The sequence below is a fragment of the Symphodus melops genome (genome assembly GCF_947650265.1).
Source record: "Symphodus melops genome assembly, chromosome: 2".
In the NCBI taxonomy this organism is placed as follows: domain Eukaryota; kingdom Metazoa; phylum Chordata; class Actinopteri; order Labriformes; family Labridae; genus Symphodus; species Symphodus melops.
Window position 1 is genome coordinate 14,736,714 of NC_136692.1, and position 24,883 is coordinate 14,761,596.

Here is a 24,883-nt window from a genome sequence, read left to right on the forward strand (position 1 = left end):
GGGCTCGGCAGGGCTCAGCCCGAAAGGGCTACGCGGGCCCATCCTCCTGTGGGCCCACCACCCACAGAGGAAACCGCAGGGATCCGGTTCAGTCCGGGCGGCAGGCGATGGCGGGGCATCAGCAACCTGATCCCCGGACACAGCTTCTGGCTGTTGGGTTGGGACATGGAATGTCACCTCACTGGGGGGAGAAGGAGTCTGAGCTTATTTGGGAGGTCGGGAGGTACACCAGCCAGATAAATCGGGCCCACCTCCTTGGGCTCTGGAGGCCAGCTCCTCAAGAGGGGCTCTTCACTTCTCTGGAGTTGTCTGCGGTGAGAGGCGGCGGGCAGGCGTGGGCTTGCTCATAGCCCCACAGCTCAGCCACCATGTACCATGTGTTGGAGTTTACCCCGGTGAACGACAGGGTCGTGTCCTTGCCTTCGGGTAGGGGACAGGTCTCTGACTGTTGTCTCGGCCTACGGACTGAAGAGCAGTGCAGAGTACCCAGCCTTCTTGGGGTCCCTGGGAGGAGGGGTGCTGAATAGTGCTTCAACAGGGACTTCATCGTTCTCAAAAACACAAACAAAAACCAAAAAAATCTCACCATTTAAATAGTGAACAATGTCCTAGGTACTGCATTGGTGGGTGCAAATCTCCATCGTCCCTTCCCAATTCTCTATTGTACATTTGATACGAAGCAGGATGATAGGCTACTTTCTTAAGAAAACACTAATGGCATACAGCAATGGTATTAGTTTGTCTTTAATTGTCGCAATGCTTGACAACACAGAAAACTCGCATGCCCATTATTAAGCAAATTGAAGAAGACACACGCCCACACGTAAGTGCGCGCACGCACGCACACACACACACACACACACACACACACACACACACACACACACACACACACACACACAGACAGCACTAACTATCGTGAGAGTCAACAGCTGGCGGAGAAAGCAGGAACTCTGGCAGTTCTCGCTATCCACTCCCACTAAAGTCTCCCCACGCAACCCTCCCTCCTCTCTCTCTCTCTCTCTCGAGCCTCTTCCCTCCTAACAATCTCTTGAAGTTCAGTAGACCAGCGTCGCAACTAGGCGACGCGCCTCCAAGAGAGCGATTACATCTTTGAGGCGGATTTGACATCGCAGATTAAATTGTCACAATTTGAATGACAGCTTCTTGTACCTGTCGTCAGCTAACGTCTCTTTAATTTGAAGAGAAAACTTATTATCACCGGACAAGGTTTTAGGTTCTGAAAAGTGACCACTCCTCTTGAACGATCCCCCTGTGGGAGGATTTGCCACCTAAACTGAGATTTCTTTCTTTATTTGAAACCAGACGAAGACAACCGATAACTTAATCGAATATGGTACGGGACACGCAAGTCAGACTCGCTTGATTTTTGTGTTTGAATTGGAGGCTCGGGAGCACCAACAGAAAGACTACAGGGAGAAGAGGAGACTGTCCATCAGTGTCTACAGGCTGTTGAGGTAAATCTTTCTTGTTGGCCTGTTTTTTTAATCGTAGAAAAAGTGTTACTCTGCCCTTGTGTTTCTCCTGGCACTGGTTTGAAGCCAGTGTGGTGAGTTTTAAGCTGTTGAAGCTGACTGAAATTATCAGTGCCTGCTTATGAGCTTCTATTGGCTATTATTCAGGTTCTTTAATGTCTGTAAATGTTACCACAGGGTAAGAATAGACAACTTGCAAAAACAGCTGTTTTTTAAAATATTTTTTTTACATTTTTAAAGCTAATTGTAGCCTATAGACTAAGTGACATATTGATCTTTTAAAGACAGCAAGGTGGGATTATTGACAGTAAACAACACTGGCACACGTACAAATCAGCAAAGAGACATGCTTTACCACTTCGTCCACAATAGGTGCCAAAACGACACGAAATTAAGTGTCTGATTTTATAGTCATCAATTTGTTGCAGAAATAAAAATGCTAAATCACTGAACAAATGTTATTGAGATAAAACTTGTTTTGTTTTAAACTCAACATATACAATCTCGTATAATGTGAAAATCATAGACGTTAAAACAATTAATAAAGCAATTTTTAAATATTTAACATAGCTGAATGTAAAAAAATGAATCAATTTATTAAGGCAACTCTGAACATTTGCTTGTGTGAATGAGGCTATATCAAGTTGGCACAAGTCAACTGGAGAGTTACTTTCCATTATTGGTGTTGTTTTGAATCTGATGACACAACCCTTAATTCCTCTTTTATCGGGACTTCCATCTATCTGAACTCCATATGGAGCTCAACAAGGCTCTAGCCTGGGTCCATTGTTACTCTCTAACAGTTAACAATATTGTGATTGGTATTGAAAAAAAGTTTGGAAAAAACCTAATGTAATCCACCCCGAAAAGAAATAAAGGTAGAACCTCGGATGTGTTCATTATTTGAAACATTATTACATTATCAATCTTTCAGGACCAACACATTCCTTCACTCGTTATGCAGAAACAGACTTGTCTGACTCCTCTGAGGTTGGAGAGCAATTCTTGGAGTGCCATTAGGTCTGCCAATGCGAGACTGAATTTTTGGTGGGATCTGGCAAAAGGAATGAGCTCAACTGGGGAGATTCTGGCAGCGATTTATGCATTCACTCTTCAATAGTTTTGACTACTTTTTTCCATAAAGGAGAAACAAAGGAGCAGTTCCACACTAAATGAGGAAAAGCACCTGCTTATTATGGATGCCCTGTAAAATATTAATCATGTATGAGTTACCTGTTTTTTTCCCTAGATTGAATTAAAATCTCTTTCTCAGTATTTGCAAGGAGAAATATGAAAACATATACAACTAATCTTTTTTTTTAAATAGTCTCTGATATTCTTTAAAGAAACTAAGTGGCTGTGTTTAATGGCAGAAGTTTTGTTATTGTAGTTGATGTTAAAAAACAACACACTCGAGACTGGTGAAGAGCATGCCTTGATTTTACACCAAGTATAGGCTAGTTTTTATTCCGCCTACCAAGACTCAAGTTAAGTCATATTGCCCCCGAAACGTCATCACTGACCATGACTCCTTATCCTTCCGATCAGATCATCACACCTCCTTGTTAGAAACAATTCCAAATATTAAAGAATTTCATGCTTTAATTTCAACAAATAATCTGCAAGGATCCAAAAGGATGGGCATGTTAACGGAAGAAAGCTGGTGAGTGTGTCAGCTCCACTCAAACCCTTTTCTTTTAGCTTTGTGAGATTCATCACGGTGGTCAGGGTAGAGGGGTTTTTAAAGATGTGAGGCTTTTGTGTGGAGACTGCAATGTTGCAGGTTGCAGCCTAGTTGCATCATGCTGTTCTCCAAAGATTGGACCCGGAGCTGAACAAACTCCTTTCCTGTTGTTGTTGGGTGCGTCTGACTCCAGCCCAATTCAACCCACACTGTCTGCAGCAGGGTAGTTGTTCATATGTATGGCATATATGTGTCTGTGTGTGTGTGTGTGTGAGAGAGAGAGGGGGGGGGGGGGGGGGGGGGAGACAGAGAAAGCCAAGTACTGAATAGGCAAGTAAGTGTAAGTGCAAGTAGGTATCAGTACAGTACATCAGTGGTAGAGGCAAGCAAAGAAATTCAGAGTCAGGAAAGTGAAAACATGTCATACTTAGGGAAGAGAACAATGCAATAGGAATTTAGAACGGTGGTGGTTGGTATGAGGTTTAATGGCGCCAAACAATGCCAATATCCCAAGATTAAGTTAAGCCTGAAGCATCTTCTTGTCATCTCTCTGAGTGGCAGAAAGAAATGTAGGAAAAAGATAAATGAAGATGAAAAGAAATTCAAACAATGAAGGATGAAAATAATGACTAGATTAAAAATACATTTTAAAGACGTTAAATCATGCCAGGAAGAATGGAGATTGGATAATGAAAATAAGAAAGAAAGAAGTTGGCTAAAAAAGCAAACCTTGTGACGATAGGTAAGGGAAGCTATTGTGGAACAATGAGTGGAGAGAGACGTGCAGTGTTTCTCCTCTTCCTCCTCCATCGTTCCCCTTCAGCCCCCTGTGTGGCTGCTGCCCTCAGCCCTCTGTTGTCTCCATACTCTGCCTGCTGTTTACACATGATGGGTTGAGCGGGTTCAGCTCAGCTATAAAAGCACCACTCCCCCGTTTTCTCCCCTGCAGCCGAGGCAGGAGTCAGGAGGCCTCGAAGGAGAGTAGAGGGTGGGAAGTGGTGGTGGAGAAGCAGGCCTCTGCTGATTCTCCTATTTTTCGACTATATAACTCTTTTTGACTTTATTTTCTCCTCTCCTTTCCGCTCCTTTCGCTTGGCTCGTTGGCGTGTTGTGGTCTCGTGTTTGGGCCCGGCCCTGGACCAGACATTCATTTTTCTCTTCTTAGTTTCTAACCACTAACTAAGCACTGGCTCCCTGCACACACCCCCCCTCCTCCTCCATCTTAGGAATGTCTTATTCACCTCCTCTCTCTGTCTTCGGTCTTTTATTCTTGCATGCTAAAAGCTTGCATGCATCTTCTCCAACATCTGCAAACAAACACAAAAGTGCACACATGCCTGCTGACACAATCCAATAAATATTCAGACATACAGGCATACGCTTTCCAACACATAAAAAGGCCCCCCGTCAGTATGTACAGACCACCTGTGAGGGTACACACACATCCATAAACCTCCCTTTCTTCTCCCTTTCTTTTCCATTATCCTCCTGAGAGCCCAGTGCCGGGGCCTTCACTTCCAAACCAAACATAGACCAAATTCCGCAAACCCCACCTACCCACGTCCCCCCTCCATCGCTCCCTCTCTCCCCCTTCTAATTCTCCTCTCCCACTGACCTCCGTCCCTCCCACAAGCTGCCTCTTGCTCTTTTTCATTTGCGCTAGTGTTTGAGGAAGGAGGTATACCAAATGCTGGCCTCCACTAAAAAGTTTTTTATTCTCAACATGAGCATAGATGAAGAGGGAAAAGTGGAAAAAGAAGAAAAGATGTCTTGGCAAAGAAGGGAATAATGAGTGAAAAGAGGGATCAAGATTTGGGCAAAGAGTCAGAATGGAATTATTTTGTGCCTTGTGGCTCATAGAAGTCACTTTTAATGAAAACAGTGTTAGCCAAGTTACAAAGGTGTAGCCTATGACAGTTAGAATGGTGCAGACTTGAAAGCCCATTAAATAAACAGAATATAGCCTGCCTCAATATTTAAAGATATAACTGTAAAAGGAAGAAGGATCTTTCTGATCAGTCAAAACTAAAAACTGATTTAGTAGTCTACAACTCATTGGATGCTCTTCACCCAGTATTAAACATTCAATGCACATGTCAATGTCTTGCTCTGGATTTACCATTCTTAAAAACAAATTGCAATTACTACATTAACCTATGTTCAGGTAAGCAAATTAATGGCTTTATATCGGGATAGCAATTTGTAATCTGTTATGTTATGCTATCAATTCAATTGAACTTTATTGTAAGGGACCTTGTGCAATGAAAACATAAAATGTAGCCATTTGGTGCATTGCACCAGAGTTAGCCTTAGGATAATTTATAATATTTTTCAGCAGTCGCTTGGCAGGTAACATAACAACATAAAAACATGAGTAAATAAAAATGAGTAAGATGAGAAATGATGAAGAGTAAATGACTGACGAAATGAGTGAGTGCATTGTCACTCGCGTTACAGTCAGACACGTTGACACCCTAATCTATATTCTTGTACTTTTCTCATTTTTTACACAAAGTATGTTTAAAATTTTTTTTGATTCCACATAGCTCATGCATGTCTGCTGAAATACAGGACTGCTAGCTGGCATACTGCTGTATACTGTAGCTGCAAAGCTATCTTTTCACAATCATAAGGAAACCAAGTAAATGATTGATTGCTTTGGGAATTTAGAAAGAAACTGCATTAATTTATATTGTAGCACCTTGTTTGCATTTTTAAATGTGAGCCTCTAAAGATCTGATCCTTGTGGAAATCAGAAACTGGGGTTACTTTTCATATTGCACCTAGCTCCTTCTTATAGAAGTCTTGAACTCATAATGTCAGTTTCTTTAAGTCTTTCTACTTTACTCTCGGCGTACATTTTTCTACCTCATTACTTTGTTATTTCATGGAGCCTTTTCTCTTTCTCTCCTACGTTTCCCCATCGAGAATGAAAGGAACAGCCTACAGTACAGCTGGGGTTGGTTATTATTTACTGGCTTGGCACACACACACACACACACACACACACACACACACACACACACACACACACACACACACAGTGGAAACAAATTGGGTGAATCTGCTCTGCACTTAGGAATGTGAGGCGCATGTGTTTGTGTGTTTTAGGTCTGGATGACAGAGCTTAGCTGGGGGAATGAGAGAGGGACGAAGGAAAAGATTGAAAAAAAATAAAAGAAAAAAAGGGAAAATTAGGAAAATAACAGGGAAATAAAAAAGGAATGATTGTTTAAATTCAGACTTTTCTTGGCCTTTTATGTCTCATCTGACAGGATAAAAACATGTCTCTTGCTCAGTCTCCATTTCCAATGTTTCTTATCTATGTCTGTCTGCCTGTCTTCATGTCTTCAGTACAACAGAGAATATTTTATCTTTTTTTATCACATCTGGACCTATTCTATGTCCACTTCACCCTCCTCAGTCTTTCTCTTTTCTCTGCTCCTCAGAGGGCAGTGGTGGATAGGATCAGGGAGCTTATAGAGGGCTCTGTTGCTCGGCTGATGATGAGAACTTTCCCTTTTCTGATTTGATCTTGTATTGATGTAAGTATAGTCTTTTTTAATGAACAGTGTTATTCTTCTTTGCTTCCCTTTAAACAGTCAAATCTCTTGCTAGAAATCATAGCCATCTTAGCCACATGATAAAAAATTGCATTCTAATTTAAAAATGCTAACTTTTTTAATGGCAACTGAGCACTACCTCCTTGTCTGAATATGTGAGACTACATGGTAAACTATGAGAAAAGAACCCTTCTTCTCCCTTTGAATTCAAATCTAATGTATTGTTTTCCCTAATCAGTCTAGGGTCTTGTTTGTGAGTTTTCAATACAACCGGATGTTGAAGTTGTAGATTTTAGATGAAGTGTACCTAAAAAAGACAAGCAAATGAATTTCTAAACTTCATGTTAAAAACAGCAGTGGACAAACTACTGGATTACACCATCAAATCTGTCCTTGAGGTCAAATTTAGAATCTACTTTTTATTTAATGGTATATTGCAATTTAATGCAATTTAATTTAAAAAGTTCAGAACGTCTTGAAAAGGAAGTGAAGAATTAGATCATAAATCTGTAGGTTTTTCAAGACAAGCAAACGGGTTTTTTTACATCACATGCAGGACTTTCATGTTAATCTGAAAATATTGATAAATGCAGCTTTAGATTTGTTTGCTTTTGTTTATAAGTGAAGTGATGCTCATCATAGTTTATGACTGACAAAACTAGGACAACCTGCAGACTGTGTTAATCTCCATGAAGGAAGCATCCACTTCAGGTATCCAGGGAGGAACATAATCCATACAAACCTGCACTGTCTCAGCTTGAGGTTTGTGTGTCATGACTATACATGGTTAAGTTGACTGTTGAGCTTCAAGGGGATAAAGTGGGATGAGTTTGCTTTATCCTTTATTATAGCCCCACTGCATCTCTGATCTCACTCCCATCTGAATCAAGCAGCCGCCACAGTCTGACATCTCTCCATTAATGCATCCCCATGTCCCCAGGTCCTGCGTGTGCATGTGTGAGATTCAGACCTGTGTGTGAGAAGCATGTCTCTATGTCACAGACTGTGAACCACATTTTACCCCTGTGGCATTAATTAAGTGTTTGTATATATATATGTGTGTGTGTGTGTGTGTGTGTGTGTATATATATATATATATAGCTTCTGTCTCAAATTTAACTATTTTTCAGCTTCATATACTCAGTCAATAATAAGAGCAGTTTATATAATGACAGGTAATTCATTAATTTCTATCACTGTGTCGTAGGTACTGTGGTTTGACTGTTCGACATTTCTCTGTTTCACAACTCCAACATTATGTATGAACTTGTTATATATTCTAGCAGCCTGTTCTCAGGTATCCAGTGTATTTCAGCTAACCCAGGTCATGATCTCTTTATAAAACTTAGGCTGAACTAAGGATGTTTGTCACTGGTCATTTTCTGACTACAATAGTTTTGCAATCAGGTGTTATGCTGTTGGTCTGAGAGGCGTAAATTATGAAATTATTGCCAGCAATCTTAACTTGATCGCTGAGCTATGCACATGCCAAGCTGACTGAGATCAGCGTCATATTTTGTTAGGCCACTGACCAAGCCTGGGTATTTAAAGAGGTCGGAGTGGGAAAGTTTTGACTTCAAAGGAAACAATACTTTCAATCTATGGCAAAAGAGACCTTAACTTGCCATCAATATAAAATGCCCAACATACAGTACATCAACAAATAGGTTAGTTCCCCCCCCCCGGAACTAACTCCCCGCACACGTAGTTTGATCGTTCTTACTGTTCTGATCCTTCTGTCTTTTTTTTTTTAACAAATGTACAGTCTGAACCCTGTCATGAGAGTTTTCTCCCTCCTCTTCCTCACTCAAGAGCCACCACCACTCCCCTCCTAAATGGTAAAGACGCCAGTGTCAGTGTGAAATACACTGCGTGCTCAACTAGTGGCTATTGCAGACTTGTACTGAAGAGTTGCATCACGACTGAGACAGAGAGAGAGAGAGAGAGAGAGAGATAGAGAGAGAAACAGGCAGTGGGAGTGTAATACTAACAGAAACAATACTAATACCAAAACTGGGAGAAGTGTTAGAGAGGGAAAAAGGTTGGAGCTCGTAACTGTATACATCCCTGAATTTCAGTCCTCCCTTTTTTCATCTCTTGAATTTTTTTGTTCTTTAAAATGTTTTCCATTGCCTGCTCACTCTCTCGTGTGTTGTATTTTTTCTCGTCCTGTGAGAAATTCACTCTCTCCTCTCTGCTCGATGTTGGCAGTGAGGTCACTGCGAGTTGACATGATAAAACTGTGGTTCAACGCTCACAAGCTGTGAACACTGACAGTAAACCTCCCTTCCCTGCTGTGAAAGCAGAAACCACCTAACTGCAGAGGCGGTGGTTTTGTTTTTTTTGATTTTGAAACATGATATTGTCATTATACTGTTTGGATGATCTGCGAAGGTTTGGGCCTAAACAAAAACATTTTTTGTAATCTAAAAGGTTCTCAGAGGTCGATGAGAAAAGAGGAAATTGAGTTTGCCTTCCTTATATGAAAATCGTTTGCCTCCAAGAACGACAGAATGTTTTCTTAACCACAGCATGAGATAAGAGGAATCCCCTGCTGTTCGTGCCATGCTTTCCAACCTACTCCACGTCCTTAGAGGACTCCTCTCTGGTCAACTCAAACCACTTTCTGTGTTTTGTCCTTATAAATATTCCTTGTTTTTTGCAATAAAGAGGTATCAATATCAACCATTCAGCCTTCAAATTCGGTCTGTCTCTTTCTGTCTCTGTATGCCTCCAAGTCACGAAAACAAACCCTCCTGTCATCCTCACTGTTGCAGCAGCATTGCGTAATACCTTATAAGGACATGGGATGGAAAGATTAAAAGATGTAAACCCTAAAAACCACCTTCATTCGTTCCTCCCTCCCACTGAAATAAATGATTCTTCCATAAGCCCATTAATAACTAACTTTAAAAACAGAGTTCATCTAGCTCATGCTTTGACACACTTGAGATTTTTTTCTCATTCATCACATTTCTCACTTTAGACAAGAGAGCGAAGGAAGAGAATAATGAGGACTTTATTCAAAGTCTTGTGTGTAATAACATACGTACAGGAGGAACCAATTTACCCTGAAGTCAAGACTAATTTGTAAAGTTCAGTGTTTCTGCTACAACTAAATGAATAAAAAATGAACAAATGGAGTCCAAAAAATACTGGGGAATAAAAAATTTGAGAGAAGAAAAAGGAGTGGGAGGTGCAGAGGGCAGAAAGGAGGGGAGGAGAACAGGAGAGGTATGCTCAGTTGGAGGACTGGGAGAGGAAAACCACAGGAAGGAGTGAGAAGGAGGGAAGTATGGGGGTGGTGGTGGTGGGGGGGGGGGGGGGACGTTTAACAGGGAGGTATGGATAGGCCAGTTCAGGGCTCTGCGGAAGCAAAGGTTTCTTGGGAGAGTGGGAAAGTCTTGTGTTTGTTAATATATGTAATACCCTGGGGGATCGAACCTGTCAATTAAACAGAAAACTGTGTGAAAATTCTTTAGTGTATCATTCTATCAGAATATTTTAAGATTTAGCCAGTGTCACATAGGAGCTTTAGTTCAAATTATGGTATAAAGCAGTGATGGCTAAGATTTGGGTTGTCTCTGTGACAGAAGTAAAGTGTCTTGTTTTGCATTGGTGGTTCAAGTAGACAACAATCTACTTTAAATAATCTGAATGAATGTTTTCTTTCTTTCAAACAAATACAGCTCACAATCTATCTTAACTCCAACTGCAGCCTCACAGTTCAGTTTGCCAGCTGGACTCTTAACAAATGCAACGCATGGACAAAATAGTCTTGGCCATTTTTTTAAAAAATTTTTTTACATCTAATTCCCGAAAAAGCTTTTGCTCCCAGAGGCTATAGATCCAGCCAATGGGTTCTGAGACTGAGGTTAAAGGTTATGGCCCTGTGTCAACGAAACAAAAACTTCTGTGCCTCTTCCAACTAACTCTTACATTTTTTACATTTTTATGAATACACACTAAATGTCTCGTTCTGTACCAACATGTTTGCAAAGGTGAAAATGCTTGTGTGATTGTGTTATTGTATCTTTGCATGAGAACATTTCATGATTAAATTCTGTGCATAAAGAAGCTCTAGTGCACTGACTTTAAATCAATTGCTGCTTCCTTTAAAACACAACTCAGTTGTGACCTGAGGTTTATTGTTGTATGTTTGCATGTTCTGATATGTGAGAACATTTACCGTTTATTTCTGTACTTAAATAAGAGAGCCTGCTTTTGTTATTGAGGTAAATACAATAAAGGCTAGGGCAAGAGTCGGGGTTAGGATAAGGGTAAGGGTCTAGCTTTTGCACTATTGAAACATGGTCGACGCAAGAAAAGGAAAAATAAACATAAGTGCGTGTGTGCGCTTACGAATTCCGACACGTCTTTACTATGAACACTATGTGGCTGTTTTTGCATGCAATTGCGCCAAAGTGCATGGTTTTGTGTGCAAATGGTGAATAGTCAAAGTTTGTGTTTTGCTAGGCAGTAGGGGATCCATAAGAGGGCCTGGGCCTGGGCCTGCTGCCCAATTGCAGGTCATTGAGGGAAAAGAGGGGGAGGAGCTGCCGGAGGTGGGGGCTCACGTGTTATTATGAGATATGAGCATGCTTGCTGGTGTGACTTCAGTCTACTTGCGTGCCTGGATACATATGGTCCTGTGTGTGTGTGCCGACACAATACCTTCAAATACAAGTGTGTGTAGATAGAATTGAGCGGGGTTGCTGTGGAATGAGAAACCAGTGTGGTGAGGTAGCTGGCAGGCCTACAGAAGGACCTAAACACTGACTTCATTGTGGTTTAGCCTCTGCCTCATATTATGTCGGGGGATCCTGTTGGTGATTGTGGAAGAATTTGTGGTGACAGCAAGTTTAGAAGTTAAAGAGGTGTACATGTAGCTGGAAAGTCGCCAGTTTGAATCGCAGACTGTATTTGGAGATCCAGCCAGTGAAAGTAAATTAAGAATGCACTTACTGCCAGCTATCATTAAAGAGCCATATAGGAGAGACACACAGGGAAGGTTTTGCTGTTATGTCACAAATCTACATGCTACCCACGTCTGGTACCATTTAGGAGTTACAGTGGAGGGATATTCTGGCTTTATATAAAAGAACTGGCTAGAAAAACATACGGGAAAAAAATCTGGTACTGGTGTAAGGTTTCAAGTCAAATGTGAAAAGGCTGCAAGGCGGATGTGCTCCCTAGTGAAGTTATAAGAGTTTTTTGTGAATGTTTGTATTATTATTATTTTTTTTTTTGCAAAGAGTTGAATGACGTTATACAACCAGTAAGACTGAAGTTTATAGCATTAAAACTAGAACTGGAAGGATTTTTTTTTTTTAATCTCAGAAACACACCTTGGGCTTGAAAATTAAGGAAGTAAGAGCATTACAGCGTTACACAGCAAATACATATCATGGTTTAACATAGGTTTCAGGACTGATGCAGAGCTGGCTAAACACTGAAGCTTTCGTGTCTGCACTACATGGAAACCTGCATGAACATCGGGAGGAGTGGGCAGGGGGAGGTAGCTCTCTTCAGTGCTTCCAAATTGGACTACTGTACCCATTTTAAACATTAGTGTCATGGTTAAATATTGCTCCAAAGGTTTGAGTGACTTTTACTTTGTTTTAGATTACCTCAACATGTACAGATTAGGGGAGAGGATGTGCCACCCTTCTCAACAGATGTAGAGGTTGTGTAACAGTGAGTGTGAAGCAGTTGTACAAAAAGAGTACATGCTTCAAGCATATTTGGTCCACTTCACAGAGAAGTTTATCCCTTTTGGTTCTCTCCAGTGAGATTGTTTTTCTTTGAAGCAGATATCTGGGTCTTGAGTCATCCATTCAAACAAGAACACACAAGTTTATTCACAGAAAAGTGTGTGTATTCATCTCGTGACTCAAACGTGTCATACAATGGGTGGAAAACAACTGCAAAATCGTGTACAGGCTGTTAATGAAAACCATCCACAGAAATGTAGAGGATCCCAATAACAAGACCACATGATAATGCTTTTCAGACACTTTTTTCTCCTGATAGACTGAGCAACAAGTAAAATTCACAAAAAAAAAATTAATCTCTTACAGACAATTGAACGGTTTTAGAAAACATTAGGAACAGGACCGCAGCATCTACATTTGATGTGAATATACATTTCAATTGATACAGTTTAAATTGTAAACGTGTTTTTTTACTTGTTCAACAAAATTTGAAGCTCATATTAAGCAGCCACACTACGTTATTGCTTCTATGAGCTTCGTATCTCCAGAGACTTCCTGTTGTTCATTTAGTCTATAAACCACACTGTTTAAATAATAATTTAATGGGATCTGTCTGTTGTGACTCATTTTGCTGGAATTTCTTTTTAACATAACTCAGAAGTCAAAGCTTGTTTGCTCGCCTTAGAACAGCAAACAAGTAAAAAGCTGTCAGAAAAATGTGTAAAAATGTGTCCATATGAAAGTGTTTATTTCTCACAGAATCACACTTCAGCTGTAACTTTGCATTGGACTGATACCTGTGGCAAACTGTTTCAAAGTAATTTTACCCACCTGTGGGCTGGGTGACATGTTGGGTGACATTGGGTGACAAAAGGAAATGAAGTTGCCCTCAAACTTATCAAGGGCTTTGTGTCATTGTGTTAGTTTAATTCACCATAACATGTTCTAATTATCCTGTTTGAAATGTCATCAAGATGACTAGTACAGTATGTGAAAATAGTACATATAGCAGAATAAAGTCCCTATGTTTTACTCGTAATTTATAGAGACCTAAAATAGAGCACAAAGGTAGTAAAGAGACCATGTGCATGAATTGGTATTTATGACAACTTGTCTGCATGGTGTTTCTCTCTCCTCAGGTGGCACAGAGCAACCACGAGCCATGCTGTCGCTAGACGAGCCGCTGGATTTAAAGCTTCCCTCACGACGCTCAGAGGGTCCATTGAGACTAGGAAAGAGGGCTTATCCTTCTTCTATTTGCGCCCCTCTTGGCACCCATCGGCCACACCTGATATGTACAACCTTTCCATCTCCTCCCTCCTCCCCAGGTAACTAGGAAAAACTAAACACCGTTTTCTTCTCAACAGTCATAAGGGTCTTCGAGTCTGTCATTCTTGCTCTCTGGCATGTTGCTATGTTTAAGACTATCACAGTGCTAATTGAAAAGTGGATTATGGGAATTCTGTGTTCTCACTTTCCCAGTAACTTAATTTTATAAATCCAATGAATGGCAGCTCTCTTCTTTCCTTCAATAGACATACATTGTCCCAGCATTTGTCAGTATGGTTCTTAACAGGAAGAGCATGACACTTACGTGAAGTCATCATATACCTACAACCTGGCCTCTGTTACAGACTATGTATTTTCATTCCTTACAGCTTCAGTGCTCTATAGAGTGCATTATGTCTAATGTGTGTTTAAATATTCCCCATTATGTCAGTTGCAACCTCAGGATTCCAATTTGCATAGGGCCGTGTTATTTGGGCTGTTTACCCTTCTTACACCATATACCACACTTTATAAGATGTTGCTCAATATAACAGCCATTTAAATTCTGTCTAAGGGAACCCCTTACTTTTCATGATCTGGATGGATTCTTTTTTTATTTACAGCTATAGTAGGACGGTAAAGAGATCGTCAATGGATTAGCTACATTGATGATAGAGAAATAAAGAGAAAAAAAACCCCCCAGAAACTGTTCGGACAAGCTCTGTTTGTGCATTTAATACAATAACTGTATTTTGGACGAAACAGTTCTGAGGACTTCTTGAAGAGCAACAATCCAGTAGGAAGTTGCCTGAGAACTTTTAACCATGGGGACCTTCTTAAATTCTTAACAATTGATTTCCTGGTTCAACAAGTAGCAAAAAGGAGGTGGTAATTGGAAAAAGAATGGCACCTTAAATATATTCAGCAGTTCAGGGAGGTGCAAAGAGCTCTGATACATGTCACATCATCCTATTTTAATCTTGCAGATTCTCTGTCTTCTTCTCAAGAACGACCCGGGTCCTGCTTTAGTCCTCCGGCCATGGACCTCAGCATGTCACCTTCCTCCCGCCATGCCTCCTCTCTGTCCCCATCTCCATCCTCCCCCTGTTCCCTCTCCCCTTCCTCACCCCTGGAGTCCCTTAACAGCAGCACCAGCTCTCAACAGCATCTCTTCTCATGGGTGAGTCCAGTTCGTCCTACAATAAAGCAGCACAGTAACTGTTGTTTTTCACTTAAGACAAAGCTGTAACTTTTTCTTTGATAAAAGTGACATTTGACAGTGATAATAAATGAAAGCATTTTATTTATTTGATAAAGTTTATTGTTGGGTCATTGTTGCCTTTTATTGACAGGGCATAGAGAGAAAGGATATTCTGGGAGGATTATGGATTAACATTGAAAGGGCCAAAGGTTGGAGTCAAACTCGGGCCCCTGTTTAAAATAAAATTGCTATACTAAACGTTGTAATTTGAATATGCTATTGTAAACAATAAACAAAAACATAGTCAAACCTTTAAATTGGATCGTAAGAATAAAACCTTCCGGTTTGACTCAGTTACTCTTTAGTGATGAGACACTTTTCTTCCTCCTAGTAGTTTATCTTCTTATTAGACACAGTTGTTTTTGAATTATCCAGCTAGCTGCTGATTGTGCTTCACTCCTCTTTAACTGGATTGAATTCAATTTTGATCTTCGGGAGTGAAGTCAATTTGTCAGTTCAAGGTGTACAGACAGCACACACGTATACAGGGACTCCATCTAAACAGTAAAACACACAAGCTCTTAACCAAATCTAAACAAATCATATCATTTTAAGTTGATAACCCAACTATTAGTTTGTGGCATAGTGCACAGTGTATCTCACTTGGCTATGTGTGATGCAAATCTGAAAGATATACTTACACTAACTAGACATTAGATTTCTTTCTTACATCATGTGACTCTTCTCTCCTTCTTCTTCCCCGCTTGTCAGGAACCACCTCGTCATCAAGGTATGGAGGGTGGAGCTTCGCCACAGGGTTTTCCCTTTTATCTTCCGATCGGAAGCTCACCAGGAGCATACACTTTCCCCTCGTCCATCTTCATGGGTCAAAACAGAGAGACGCACGTTTCACCAGAGCCATCATTGGACAGCCAGCTGGCCTGCAGATGGAGGAAGGTGAACATAATAAATATAAAAACAAGTACACAATAAAGGACTAATAATTGTTTCCATTATAAGCATTATTTTACAATGATATGACACAGAATACAACAATTTGTCTCAGCTGAACATCCAGTCAACATAAACACAAACACATTATATGGATGTCTATTGTAAAAAAAAAAAATCAGCGGTATTAAAAGCCTGCAAGTCATGCGCCGACCACTAGATGATGCTGACAAGTAATTGTAAAAAAGACCAGTAGGGAAAAAGAGACATAAAATCACTTTTTAAAATTGAAATAATCACTTGCATCACTTGCTGGAGTGTTGGACATGGCCTTGATTTAAATTGCTTTAAGATAGTTTAACATGAATTTGAAAAGTATCATTAAAAATTGAAAAATATTAAGAAAGCAGAGAAGTTCAAACTAAAGAAAAATTTCTGCAAAAGTAAAACTCTTTACATCTTGAAGTAGCTTTAACATCTATCATGTGTGAACAGACAAACCGTGTATGCAGTGTACAATAGTCCTGTTTAACCAGTCAGTGTCTCTCTCCTCCAGTGCCACCTGCTGTTCGACTCGCTGCAGGACTTGGTCGATCACATCAACGACTTCCATGTAAAACCTGAAAAGGATTCTGGGTACTGCTGCCAGTGGGAGGGCTGTGCTCGTAACGGGAGGGGCTTTAATGCCAGGTAAAAGTTCACTTATTTATCTGTGAATGTAAACATAAATCACACACCTCTGTTAAACAACCCTATATATAACTTGCTTGGAATGCCCTGGTTAGTAATTAGCTTGTTTCCTTGAAACTTAATACATCACATTATTTAAGGTTGTCTGATACCAACAAAACAACCAATTTAAATGAAAAAAAACCCCTGCTCCATCAACAGCATAGATGAATGGATTATTTCATTCTTATGGACTCTTTATGAACGAGTATGACCTTTAGTCTGCTGTCAAGCTCTTTAAGTACAAAAGCCTCAGCTACAAATCTGTAAAGAGAAAGACCAATTTAAAGACAGGAGGCTTGCTGTTTTTTACGTGACACTTTTCCATAATAACGTAATAGAAATAGAAATAGTCCTTTGTTGATCTCCAGAGGTGAAATTCAGGTGGAACATGCATATGACTACAAATACATATGATAGATAGGAATACACAAATAATACATTCAAAACTGTACAGTATATTCAGACATGTCGTAACAGCAAATTAGATGCAGTAACATGGTATGATTAGTAGCAGAAGAGTAATGTGTGAATAACGGTGTATTCTGTATGACATTAAGTAATAAATATAAAAAAGAGTTTTAATTTATTGTAGTGTGTATGATATGATAATGATAAGAATTGATAAGAGTCCTGGGTGTGGCAGAGGGACAGCTACTGTGGGGAATTTTAGTGTTCACATTGAAGACAGTCTGTAGGTCACACTGCTGTTGTACAGTATGGGAGTATCTGAAGCGCTCAATTTTGCAGCTGATGGGATGAGATGTTGCCTATCTGCCACCACAGCTCGTCATGGAGAGTTTAAGAGGCTGGCTGTGATTTTGGCCTTCATCCTCCTCTCAGACATTGTTTCCAAAATGTCCAGTTCCCAAACCACCACAGAGTGTGCCCTCTTTAACAGCTTGTTGAGCCTGCTTGCCTCACCAATGTTAATGGCAGCCCACCAGCACACCACAGCAAAGAAGAGTGTGCTGGCCATCACAGACTAGTAGAAGGTCTTCAGGAGTCTTTTGCCTCCTCAGGAAAAAAAAAAGTTCAGTTCTAAGTGTTGCAACTATACCTGACCTCCACTAGCCATAGATATGTTGGACTACAACACTTGCAAACAGAAGATCAGAACTCTTTGCATGGTCTAGTTCAATGATTTTATTTTTGACTTTAAGTACCTACAAATGCAGATTTTAAATACAATACTTTTTCTCCAACATAGTTCTTTTTAATTCATGTGACCGATGATAGGCTGCTTGCAAATAATGTGAAAATGACTTAACATTTTAAACAACAGCTTGTAGATAAGTGAATATTTTTAAAATGTTTTTCAGGTATAAGATGCTGATTCACATCCGTACTCACACCAATGAGAAGCCGCACCACTGTCCCACCTGCAACAAGAGCTTCTCACGTCTGGAGAACCTGAAAATACACACTCGATCACACACAGGTGAGTTCACAGTGGAAGCTGTTCTAGGGCTTCTCGTGTTACATAGTTACGTAATTTCTTGCCAAATATCTAAAAGATTTTATTCTATCTTCCTTACAAACACTAACAGGAACAACCATTTTAGCGTAACATGTAAAACATGACACCAGCTACACATCAGCAGCATAAAGATTATTAGCTTGTTAGCATGCTAATGTGTGTATCTTAAGCTCCATTCACCTTTTGCCAAACCCAAGATCAGTGAATGTTCCATAACCAGGAGCGTCTGCTTCAAACCAACAGAAGAATCTGTTCTGCTCTGGACTATTCTGAGGGATCGGTGCTGTTTTCTCGATCAGTTAAATAAGTTAGAGGAAGGGACAGAAGATTAATATTGTGATGTCATTCATGTCATTGCCCATTTCGGTATGTTTTGGCTTCACTTTTGAAGACTGGCATGAGGTGGAGATGCCTTAATTAATCTTTATAGGCAGTCATTTGGTAAAATTAGAATACTTATCTTTGACAACTATGCACGTTATTTTGAGAGCAATACACCACAGAGAGGATTGCGCTGTCGTAAGATGCACAGTTTATCATACCCACACTTAAATGAAAATAAAACCAACACAATTGTGAAAAAGTGCAGGGGTCTCTCTCTCCCCTTATGGCTGCATGTGTTAATGTAAAAAAAAATGCTGCATTAGATCCCAGTAACATAATGTTTTTTAATGCCCATCCCTACAACAAAGGAGACGTTACACAATTAGCGAGAACTAGAATTTCTTCTTTATGGTTTTAAAGTTCGTTGTGATACATTATGCAACTACCGGTTTGTTGTGACTTTATAGTAAAACAGGAAGAATTGTGAAAGTATGCCTGGTAAGCTTGGATTTGTGTTCACTTGGTGATTTCCTCTTTGTTATCAAAAAGTCACTTTAAAATAAAATGTATTTGGATTATTTCCTTGAAAAGGAAATACACACAGAGACAAGCTTAGAGGCAGCAAGATCAACAGACTCAATACCAAAACCTCTTCTGTCTTGACCTTGGCACTGGAGTTATGATTTCGAGGCAGTCTCAACTCATTAAAGATTCAGATAAAGAACAACATGGGAAAGCTGAAGATGTGCAGATGAGAAAAGAGTAGCAACCAGCACAGGGAATGCATGTCTGTAACACAGCATATGATTAAATTATGCTTTCTAAGGCTCAACACCTTCAGTGAGACCAATTCAAACCAGTCTTTCATTGTTTTTGTAATTATACTGTAATCTTCTTGTTTCTTTCAAGGAGAAAAACCCTACATCTGCCCTTATGAAGGCTGCAGCAAACGTTACTCCAACTCCAGCGATCGCTTCAAACACACCCGCACACATTACGTGGACAAGCCCTACTACTGCAAGATGGCAGGCTGTCTGAAACGCTACACTGATCCCAGCTCACTACGCAAGCACATCAAGGCCCATGGGCACTTCGTTGCCCAGGAACAAGGTGCTTCAAGCAGACTGGGGACCAGGCCAGGCCTCCCGGGGCACCAGAGGCAAGCTGAACATCCACCTGTAGGCGGTGCACACATCTTCATCCCTAGTGCTGCAGCTGCTCTTCTTGGAGGCCTCGGAGGGTCTTTGCCTCTCTATGCTTCCTGCCATGCCAGAGATCTTGGTCACCAGGGGGCACCGCTTTTCACCATGGGGGGAGGAGGGGGCTTTTCTGGCTCTCCTCTGTTACACTTTGGACTTTCAGCAGCATCCATGCTGGGACTAGGAGCTTTGGGAGGCTTGGGACGGATGGAAGGGACGGACATGGAAGGTGAAGAGGAAGAGGAGGAAGCAGAGGAGGGGGAGGTGCTGAACCTATCTGCAGGGGTAGGGTCCAGACGACGTGACCCTTTGTCATGGATGGTGGTTCCAACAAGGGCCCTCATACTCAAACCAGCTGTTAGCTAGGATGAGCACTCAAAAAGTGTGTTGGAGTGTGTGTGTGTGTGTGTGTGTGTTTGTGTATGCGTATGCGTACGTGAGTGTGTATGGAACACATACAAAAAGGTTGCTCTTACCTGCAGAGCCATAAAAGCACTTCCTTCATTCCAGCTCGCAAACCAGTGATGACAGACTGACAATCGAAGAAGTCTAAAGTCTAAAGTCTAAAGAGAAGTCTCTGGTCTAAACAAGACTATTACCTGCACTTTACAGCTGTCTTAAACTTAAAAGGGTTGATTCACTTACATCATGTTACAAAGAAAAAAGGTACCCGTAGCAGTTTCCAGCCATGCAGATTTTTAGAAGAAGATTTAAAAAGATTTTTTTTTTAGTTCCGATTTTCTTACGTCATAAAAAGCTAAGCTAAGCTACAGTAGAAGGCCTGGTTAGTCAAGGGATCGTTATGCCAATATGTACAAAGATTAAAGGTCCCTGAGAGGATGTATCCAACTGACTTCAGTGATCCTTGCTCAGGTTTACATTCTATTTTACTTTAACCTAAGCTTTTCTTTGTGTGGGTTAATTGGGATAAAATGTTAGCATGCTAACATGCTACACTAAAATTAATTATATTGCTAACAACTTTCAACAACAAAATTTTCTTCGGGATGAATAAAGTATCTATCGATCTCTATCTGTCTACCATGTTATGTTTACAACTGCTTTAGGCTTGTCATTGTGAGCATTTATATTTCAGAGATCCTTTCTTTTTTTGATATCTGCATGGTTTGAATCTGGAGGCGTGACCGATTCATTGATATTTCTCCTTTTCATCTTGACCAAACATTAACCGTAGACAACCACTTGTAATAGATGTACAGTAGGAACATAAAAAAGCAGGTGCACTTATCATGTTGTGTTTTATATGTTTGACAATCCTCACTGACTGATTCCATGGACCCATTTGTTACTTAATAACAAATAGAGAGAAAAGCAGAATTATGGGGAGCAATGAGAAATACAGTTCAAACACAACAACGTAAACTCCACAGGAGTGTGTTGCTAGTTATGAAAAAGACTGCAACAAATATTAAAGCCTCTTTATGAGCTACAAAATCATTTAAGACAATGATTATGGCCTAGAGATGAACTTTTTGTATTTGGTGATTTCTAATGAAATGTAGAGAAGCGCTGCTGAAGGGTAGGTGTCAGACTAAAGCATGCTGTAGAAATCAGCTTTTTGTGTACATTTTCCACTACACAGATTCTCCATAAGTAACGCTTTGACTAGCTCAAGGACGAAGGATGAGATTTTTTATTAATCATTACTTAAACATTTACACGTTCAAACCTGAAAACAGATAGATATATTACTTGGTCTTGGATAAGTGTTATAGAACAAAAGGAGTTGGCGTGATGTTTTATGTTTGAGAAGAGTGCTATATTTTTGTAACAGATTTTTTCATCTGATCGGACTATTGAATTTAATACCACTGAGAATCAAACTCATATAGTCTTGTTATTAAAAGCAGGTATTTGAGTTTAATCTATACTGCACATGCTCCAGAGATGACCTCTTGTTGCCTAAATCCCAAGCTGAAGAGACAAAGATAATTAAGCCCCTCGAGAAAAACTCAATCTTATGAGACCTTATCATGGAAACACAACTCAGACAAAGCTAAAGCAGCCCTGCTCAGATGTTTTACCATTTAAATTTTTTTTTTAAACCAAACCAAACCAAGTGGAAACATCTTGTTAGCTTTCGTCTGCAATGTGAGGGGCAAAGCGAATATACAGGGAAAGGAATGGATCTTGGAGAAAACTGAAAAATAAGAAAGTACTGTATATGACGATGACTATTGATTTTTCAAATGTAGTCCTATTGGTGCTCCATGGCCAAAGTTTGTGATTTGTGAAGAGGTGCTGACTATTCACTGTGTAAGGCCATGTAAAATCCAATGTCATATTGACACCAGTCACTGATGGAAAACTAAAGGAATTCCAGTCACACTAGAAGTTGTTTTGGGGACATCTCCATTGCTTTTTACAAAAAAAAAAAAATACAATAATTTCTGTTATGATTTTTTCCCCCCATGCAGTTCTTTATATTTGTAAACCTATCCTTGTCCTTACAGTAAGTGTTTGTGCAAGGCAGTTCTTTGGACTTGAATGGCGGTTATCTTTGAGTCCTGTGTCCAGATCGTAAAACTACATTACTATGATTCATTCACCTAAAGACATGTGTTAAGAGTTTATGGTGTGGTTACTCACAGATTGTGGCTACTGGTCATAAAGTAATTTCAATGAGACCATCACTTGTATTAGGTCAGAAACAGTTTGGCTCAGATTAGTTTTGGCTTGTGACGTAAGACTTCAAACTAAGTAAGACTTAACCCACTCAGGTTTAAGGTTTGAACTATTTGCTTTCAGTATATCTTAAGTACATATTTGCTCTATTAATCATTCCAAGACAATGATCTAACCATGATCAGCCTTATTCTTTTGGACAAGACCAAATGAGGACTGCGTTCACAGAGGGAGGTAGACAAAAGTGTGTATTAGGCAGTACTGGGTACACATTTGCTTTTAAAGGATGTGACAAAATGGTACTCAACAAGAAGCCAATTAAAAGATATGAGTATTACTTTTTTTGCATACATTTTTGACAATGGCCATATGAGGTCAGTTTCTTTGTTGAATTATCGTGTATTGTTTGCATTTTGATTGATCTTAATCAGTATTTCAATGGTGTCAAGTGCCTTGTGTTTCAAACAAAATATATCAAATAAAATATGAACACATATAAACATAAATGTTGAGTGTAAAATGTGATTTTGTTGAGTTAGGAAACAAAACATTTAGAACTTGACAACAGTTGGGATCTGTACATCAGGGCCACTGCAATATTTTATATGGACGTTCATACCGGTGTTGGGGACGAGGACAATGAGTGTCAATAAACTGACAGATGAAGTTTCTGTTTGGTTTTGTCCTGTTAAAGTTTATTGTGTGTCCATGTGTAGTCAAACCGTCTTCACAAGTTTGGTGGTGGTGGGGGGAGGGGTGGGTGATAAAGATCTTACCTTGACTTCATTGCAAAGACAGAGCAATGATAAAAGACAATGTCCGTCCATGTATATGAATCCTTATATTTTCAAGACAATCCAATGAACTGTCGTGTGAACTGTTTTTTTGTTTTTTTACTTAAACAACTTTTTTTCACTTTAGCTGTTGCTGTAAGTCAGCTGATTTTAAGGTGGGGAGTTTTTAGTTTTGGCTTCATTCATTTTAATTACTTAGATTGAATCGTGAGGCATTATGAGAATCACCTTTGTTTGTTACATTTAGAAAGTTAAATGAAAGGATTTAAACCGTCACACAGATAGCCTATAGGTTAATTAATCTATTGTCCAGCAAGAAAGCTAATAGTTGTACATTTCTTTCATCGACTGTTGGGAACAAAAGGATGTGTGTTCAAACGGCCTCATCAGGTAGAATTATTTGTGTTGCTAAGCAAAAAAAACCTCCATTCCAGAAACTCAGAAGTTTGACTTTAGAAAATTCCTGTTAGACCACATTCTTTGCTCTTACATTTATGGTACAGGTCAGGGAGGCTGGCACAACCATGCAGCAGCTGTTTTACAATGGAGGAACTACAGTATTTTTTCCCCATATGTGCTTCAACTCAAAACATAATTAATATAGCATAATGATAAACAGCAAACTACATTTCTGACACATGAAACGTACACTTGAATGCAATACTAGACACATTTAAAGATCCCTAAAGGAGCTGTTTACCACAGGACTTTAAATAACATTAGGAGGGAACTATTTAGCTGTCTGCCTTGAGTAGTGTCTTCTAAATCAATCCGTGGGTGTTTCCAAAGAAATGCCTGACTTGTGGTCAGATGAAGTCAGCAAAAATGTTTTACTTTGAGCTCATAAAATATATGAACCCTTTTAATTGTTACAAACCCATAGCACAATCTAAACTATTCTTATATAGGGTAAACTAAAGCACTTCTTTGTTAAAACACAAAATAATGCTTATTTAACTTTATCCTCATAAATATGTCACCTGCCATCCCCATCCTTACCCTTTTGTTTCAAAACACCACCCTTGTTCCCTATATAAGTTAAAAGATGCATAGCGGAAATACCTGATATCTTGTTTTATAACAGTATTTTAAAGTTTCAATGTCCCTTCATTATTGTATAACCCATATTTTTGCTAGTTATTCATTTAAGTTAAAACCGATTTAATAAGTTTAAAAAGGATAATAGTCGCACAAAGGTCCCCGCTGGGTTTTGAACCAGAAACCTTCTTGCTGTGAGACGACAGCACTGATACATATGCCTGGTAAAATTGTGTCCAATAAAATTTAAAACAGAAAGCAAGCAATCCTTTAGTGTTCTATTATGAAGGCATAATGCAGTGGAGCAAACAGAGCATATACTAAACATTGCTCCAAAAAGAATAACTTACATATTTTCACTTTAGTGTCAACAACTGTGGTGAAAGCATCCTGCTTCTTGGCCATGGCAGGATCAGCACACATGTAGGCTAGTGTTACTATTTAAATAAAACATCAGCTTAACAGTGACAGTTTGGTTCACTGCCTTCTTGACAAATAGAGCTGTCAGGCTACATTTGCAAAGAAAAGTAATTGATTAAGCAAAACGGTATTATGTGGTTAGATAAACAGCAAAGACTACAAAGAGTACACTGATTGATATACTAATTTATCATCTGATAGGACAAAGGGAAGAATGTCTGCAGCTGGCTCCTGTCATCCATTTACAATCATAACGATTGAACTAATTTTTAAAGTTGGTATAACATGTTTATAAAACAACGAGTGAAAATAAGAACATGTAAAACACGTTTTGCAGAAAAAAAAACGTGTGGCCTTTCCTGTTTCAACATAAAG

The 24,883-nt window shown here is 39.6% G+C and overlaps 1 protein-coding gene across 2 annotated transcripts; it reads left to right on the forward strand.

The window, feature by feature from the left end:
* The first annotated feature begins 1,056 nt into the window (after positions 1–1,056).
* On the forward strand, positions 1,057–22,908 carry LOC306819832 (zinc finger protein GLIS2-like). 2 transcript variants are annotated; one of them, XM_079337409.1, is made up of 8 exons: positions 1,057–1,478; positions 6,630–6,725; positions 13,597–13,785; positions 14,713–14,906; positions 15,699–15,884; positions 16,435–16,568; positions 17,930–18,048; positions 19,321–22,908. In XM_079337409.1, exons 3-8 carry the CDS (start codon positions 13,620–13,622, stop codon positions 19,974–19,976), a joined length of 1,455 nt encoding a protein of 484 aa, XP_079193535.1. In that variant the 5' UTR covers positions 1,057–1,478; positions 6,630–6,725; positions 13,597–13,619; the 3' UTR covers positions 19,977–22,908. The 2 variants fall into 2 exon arrangements, with proteins under 2 accessions (XP_079193535.1, XP_079193534.1); XM_079337408.1 differs by lacking the exon at positions 6,630–6,725.
* The last annotated feature ends 1,975 nt before the right edge of the window (positions 22,909–24,883 follow it).

What these genes read in the sequence shown, in the direction of transcription:
- LOC306819832 (XM_079337409.1), top strand. Translation starts at nt 13,620, where the DNA reads ATGCTGTCGCTAGACGAGCCGCTGGATTTAAAGCTTCCCTCACGACGC. An exon ending in ATCTCCTCCCTCCTCCCCAG is followed by an intron (nt 13,786 to 14,712) that starts GTAACTAGGAAA and finishes TTAATCTTGCAG; the next exon opens with ATTCTCTGTCTTCTTCTCAA. An exon ending in AACAGCATCTCTTCTCATGG is followed by an intron (nt 14,907 to 15,698) that starts GTGAGTCCAGTT and finishes CCCGCTTGTCAG; the next exon opens with GAACCACCTCGTCATCAAGG.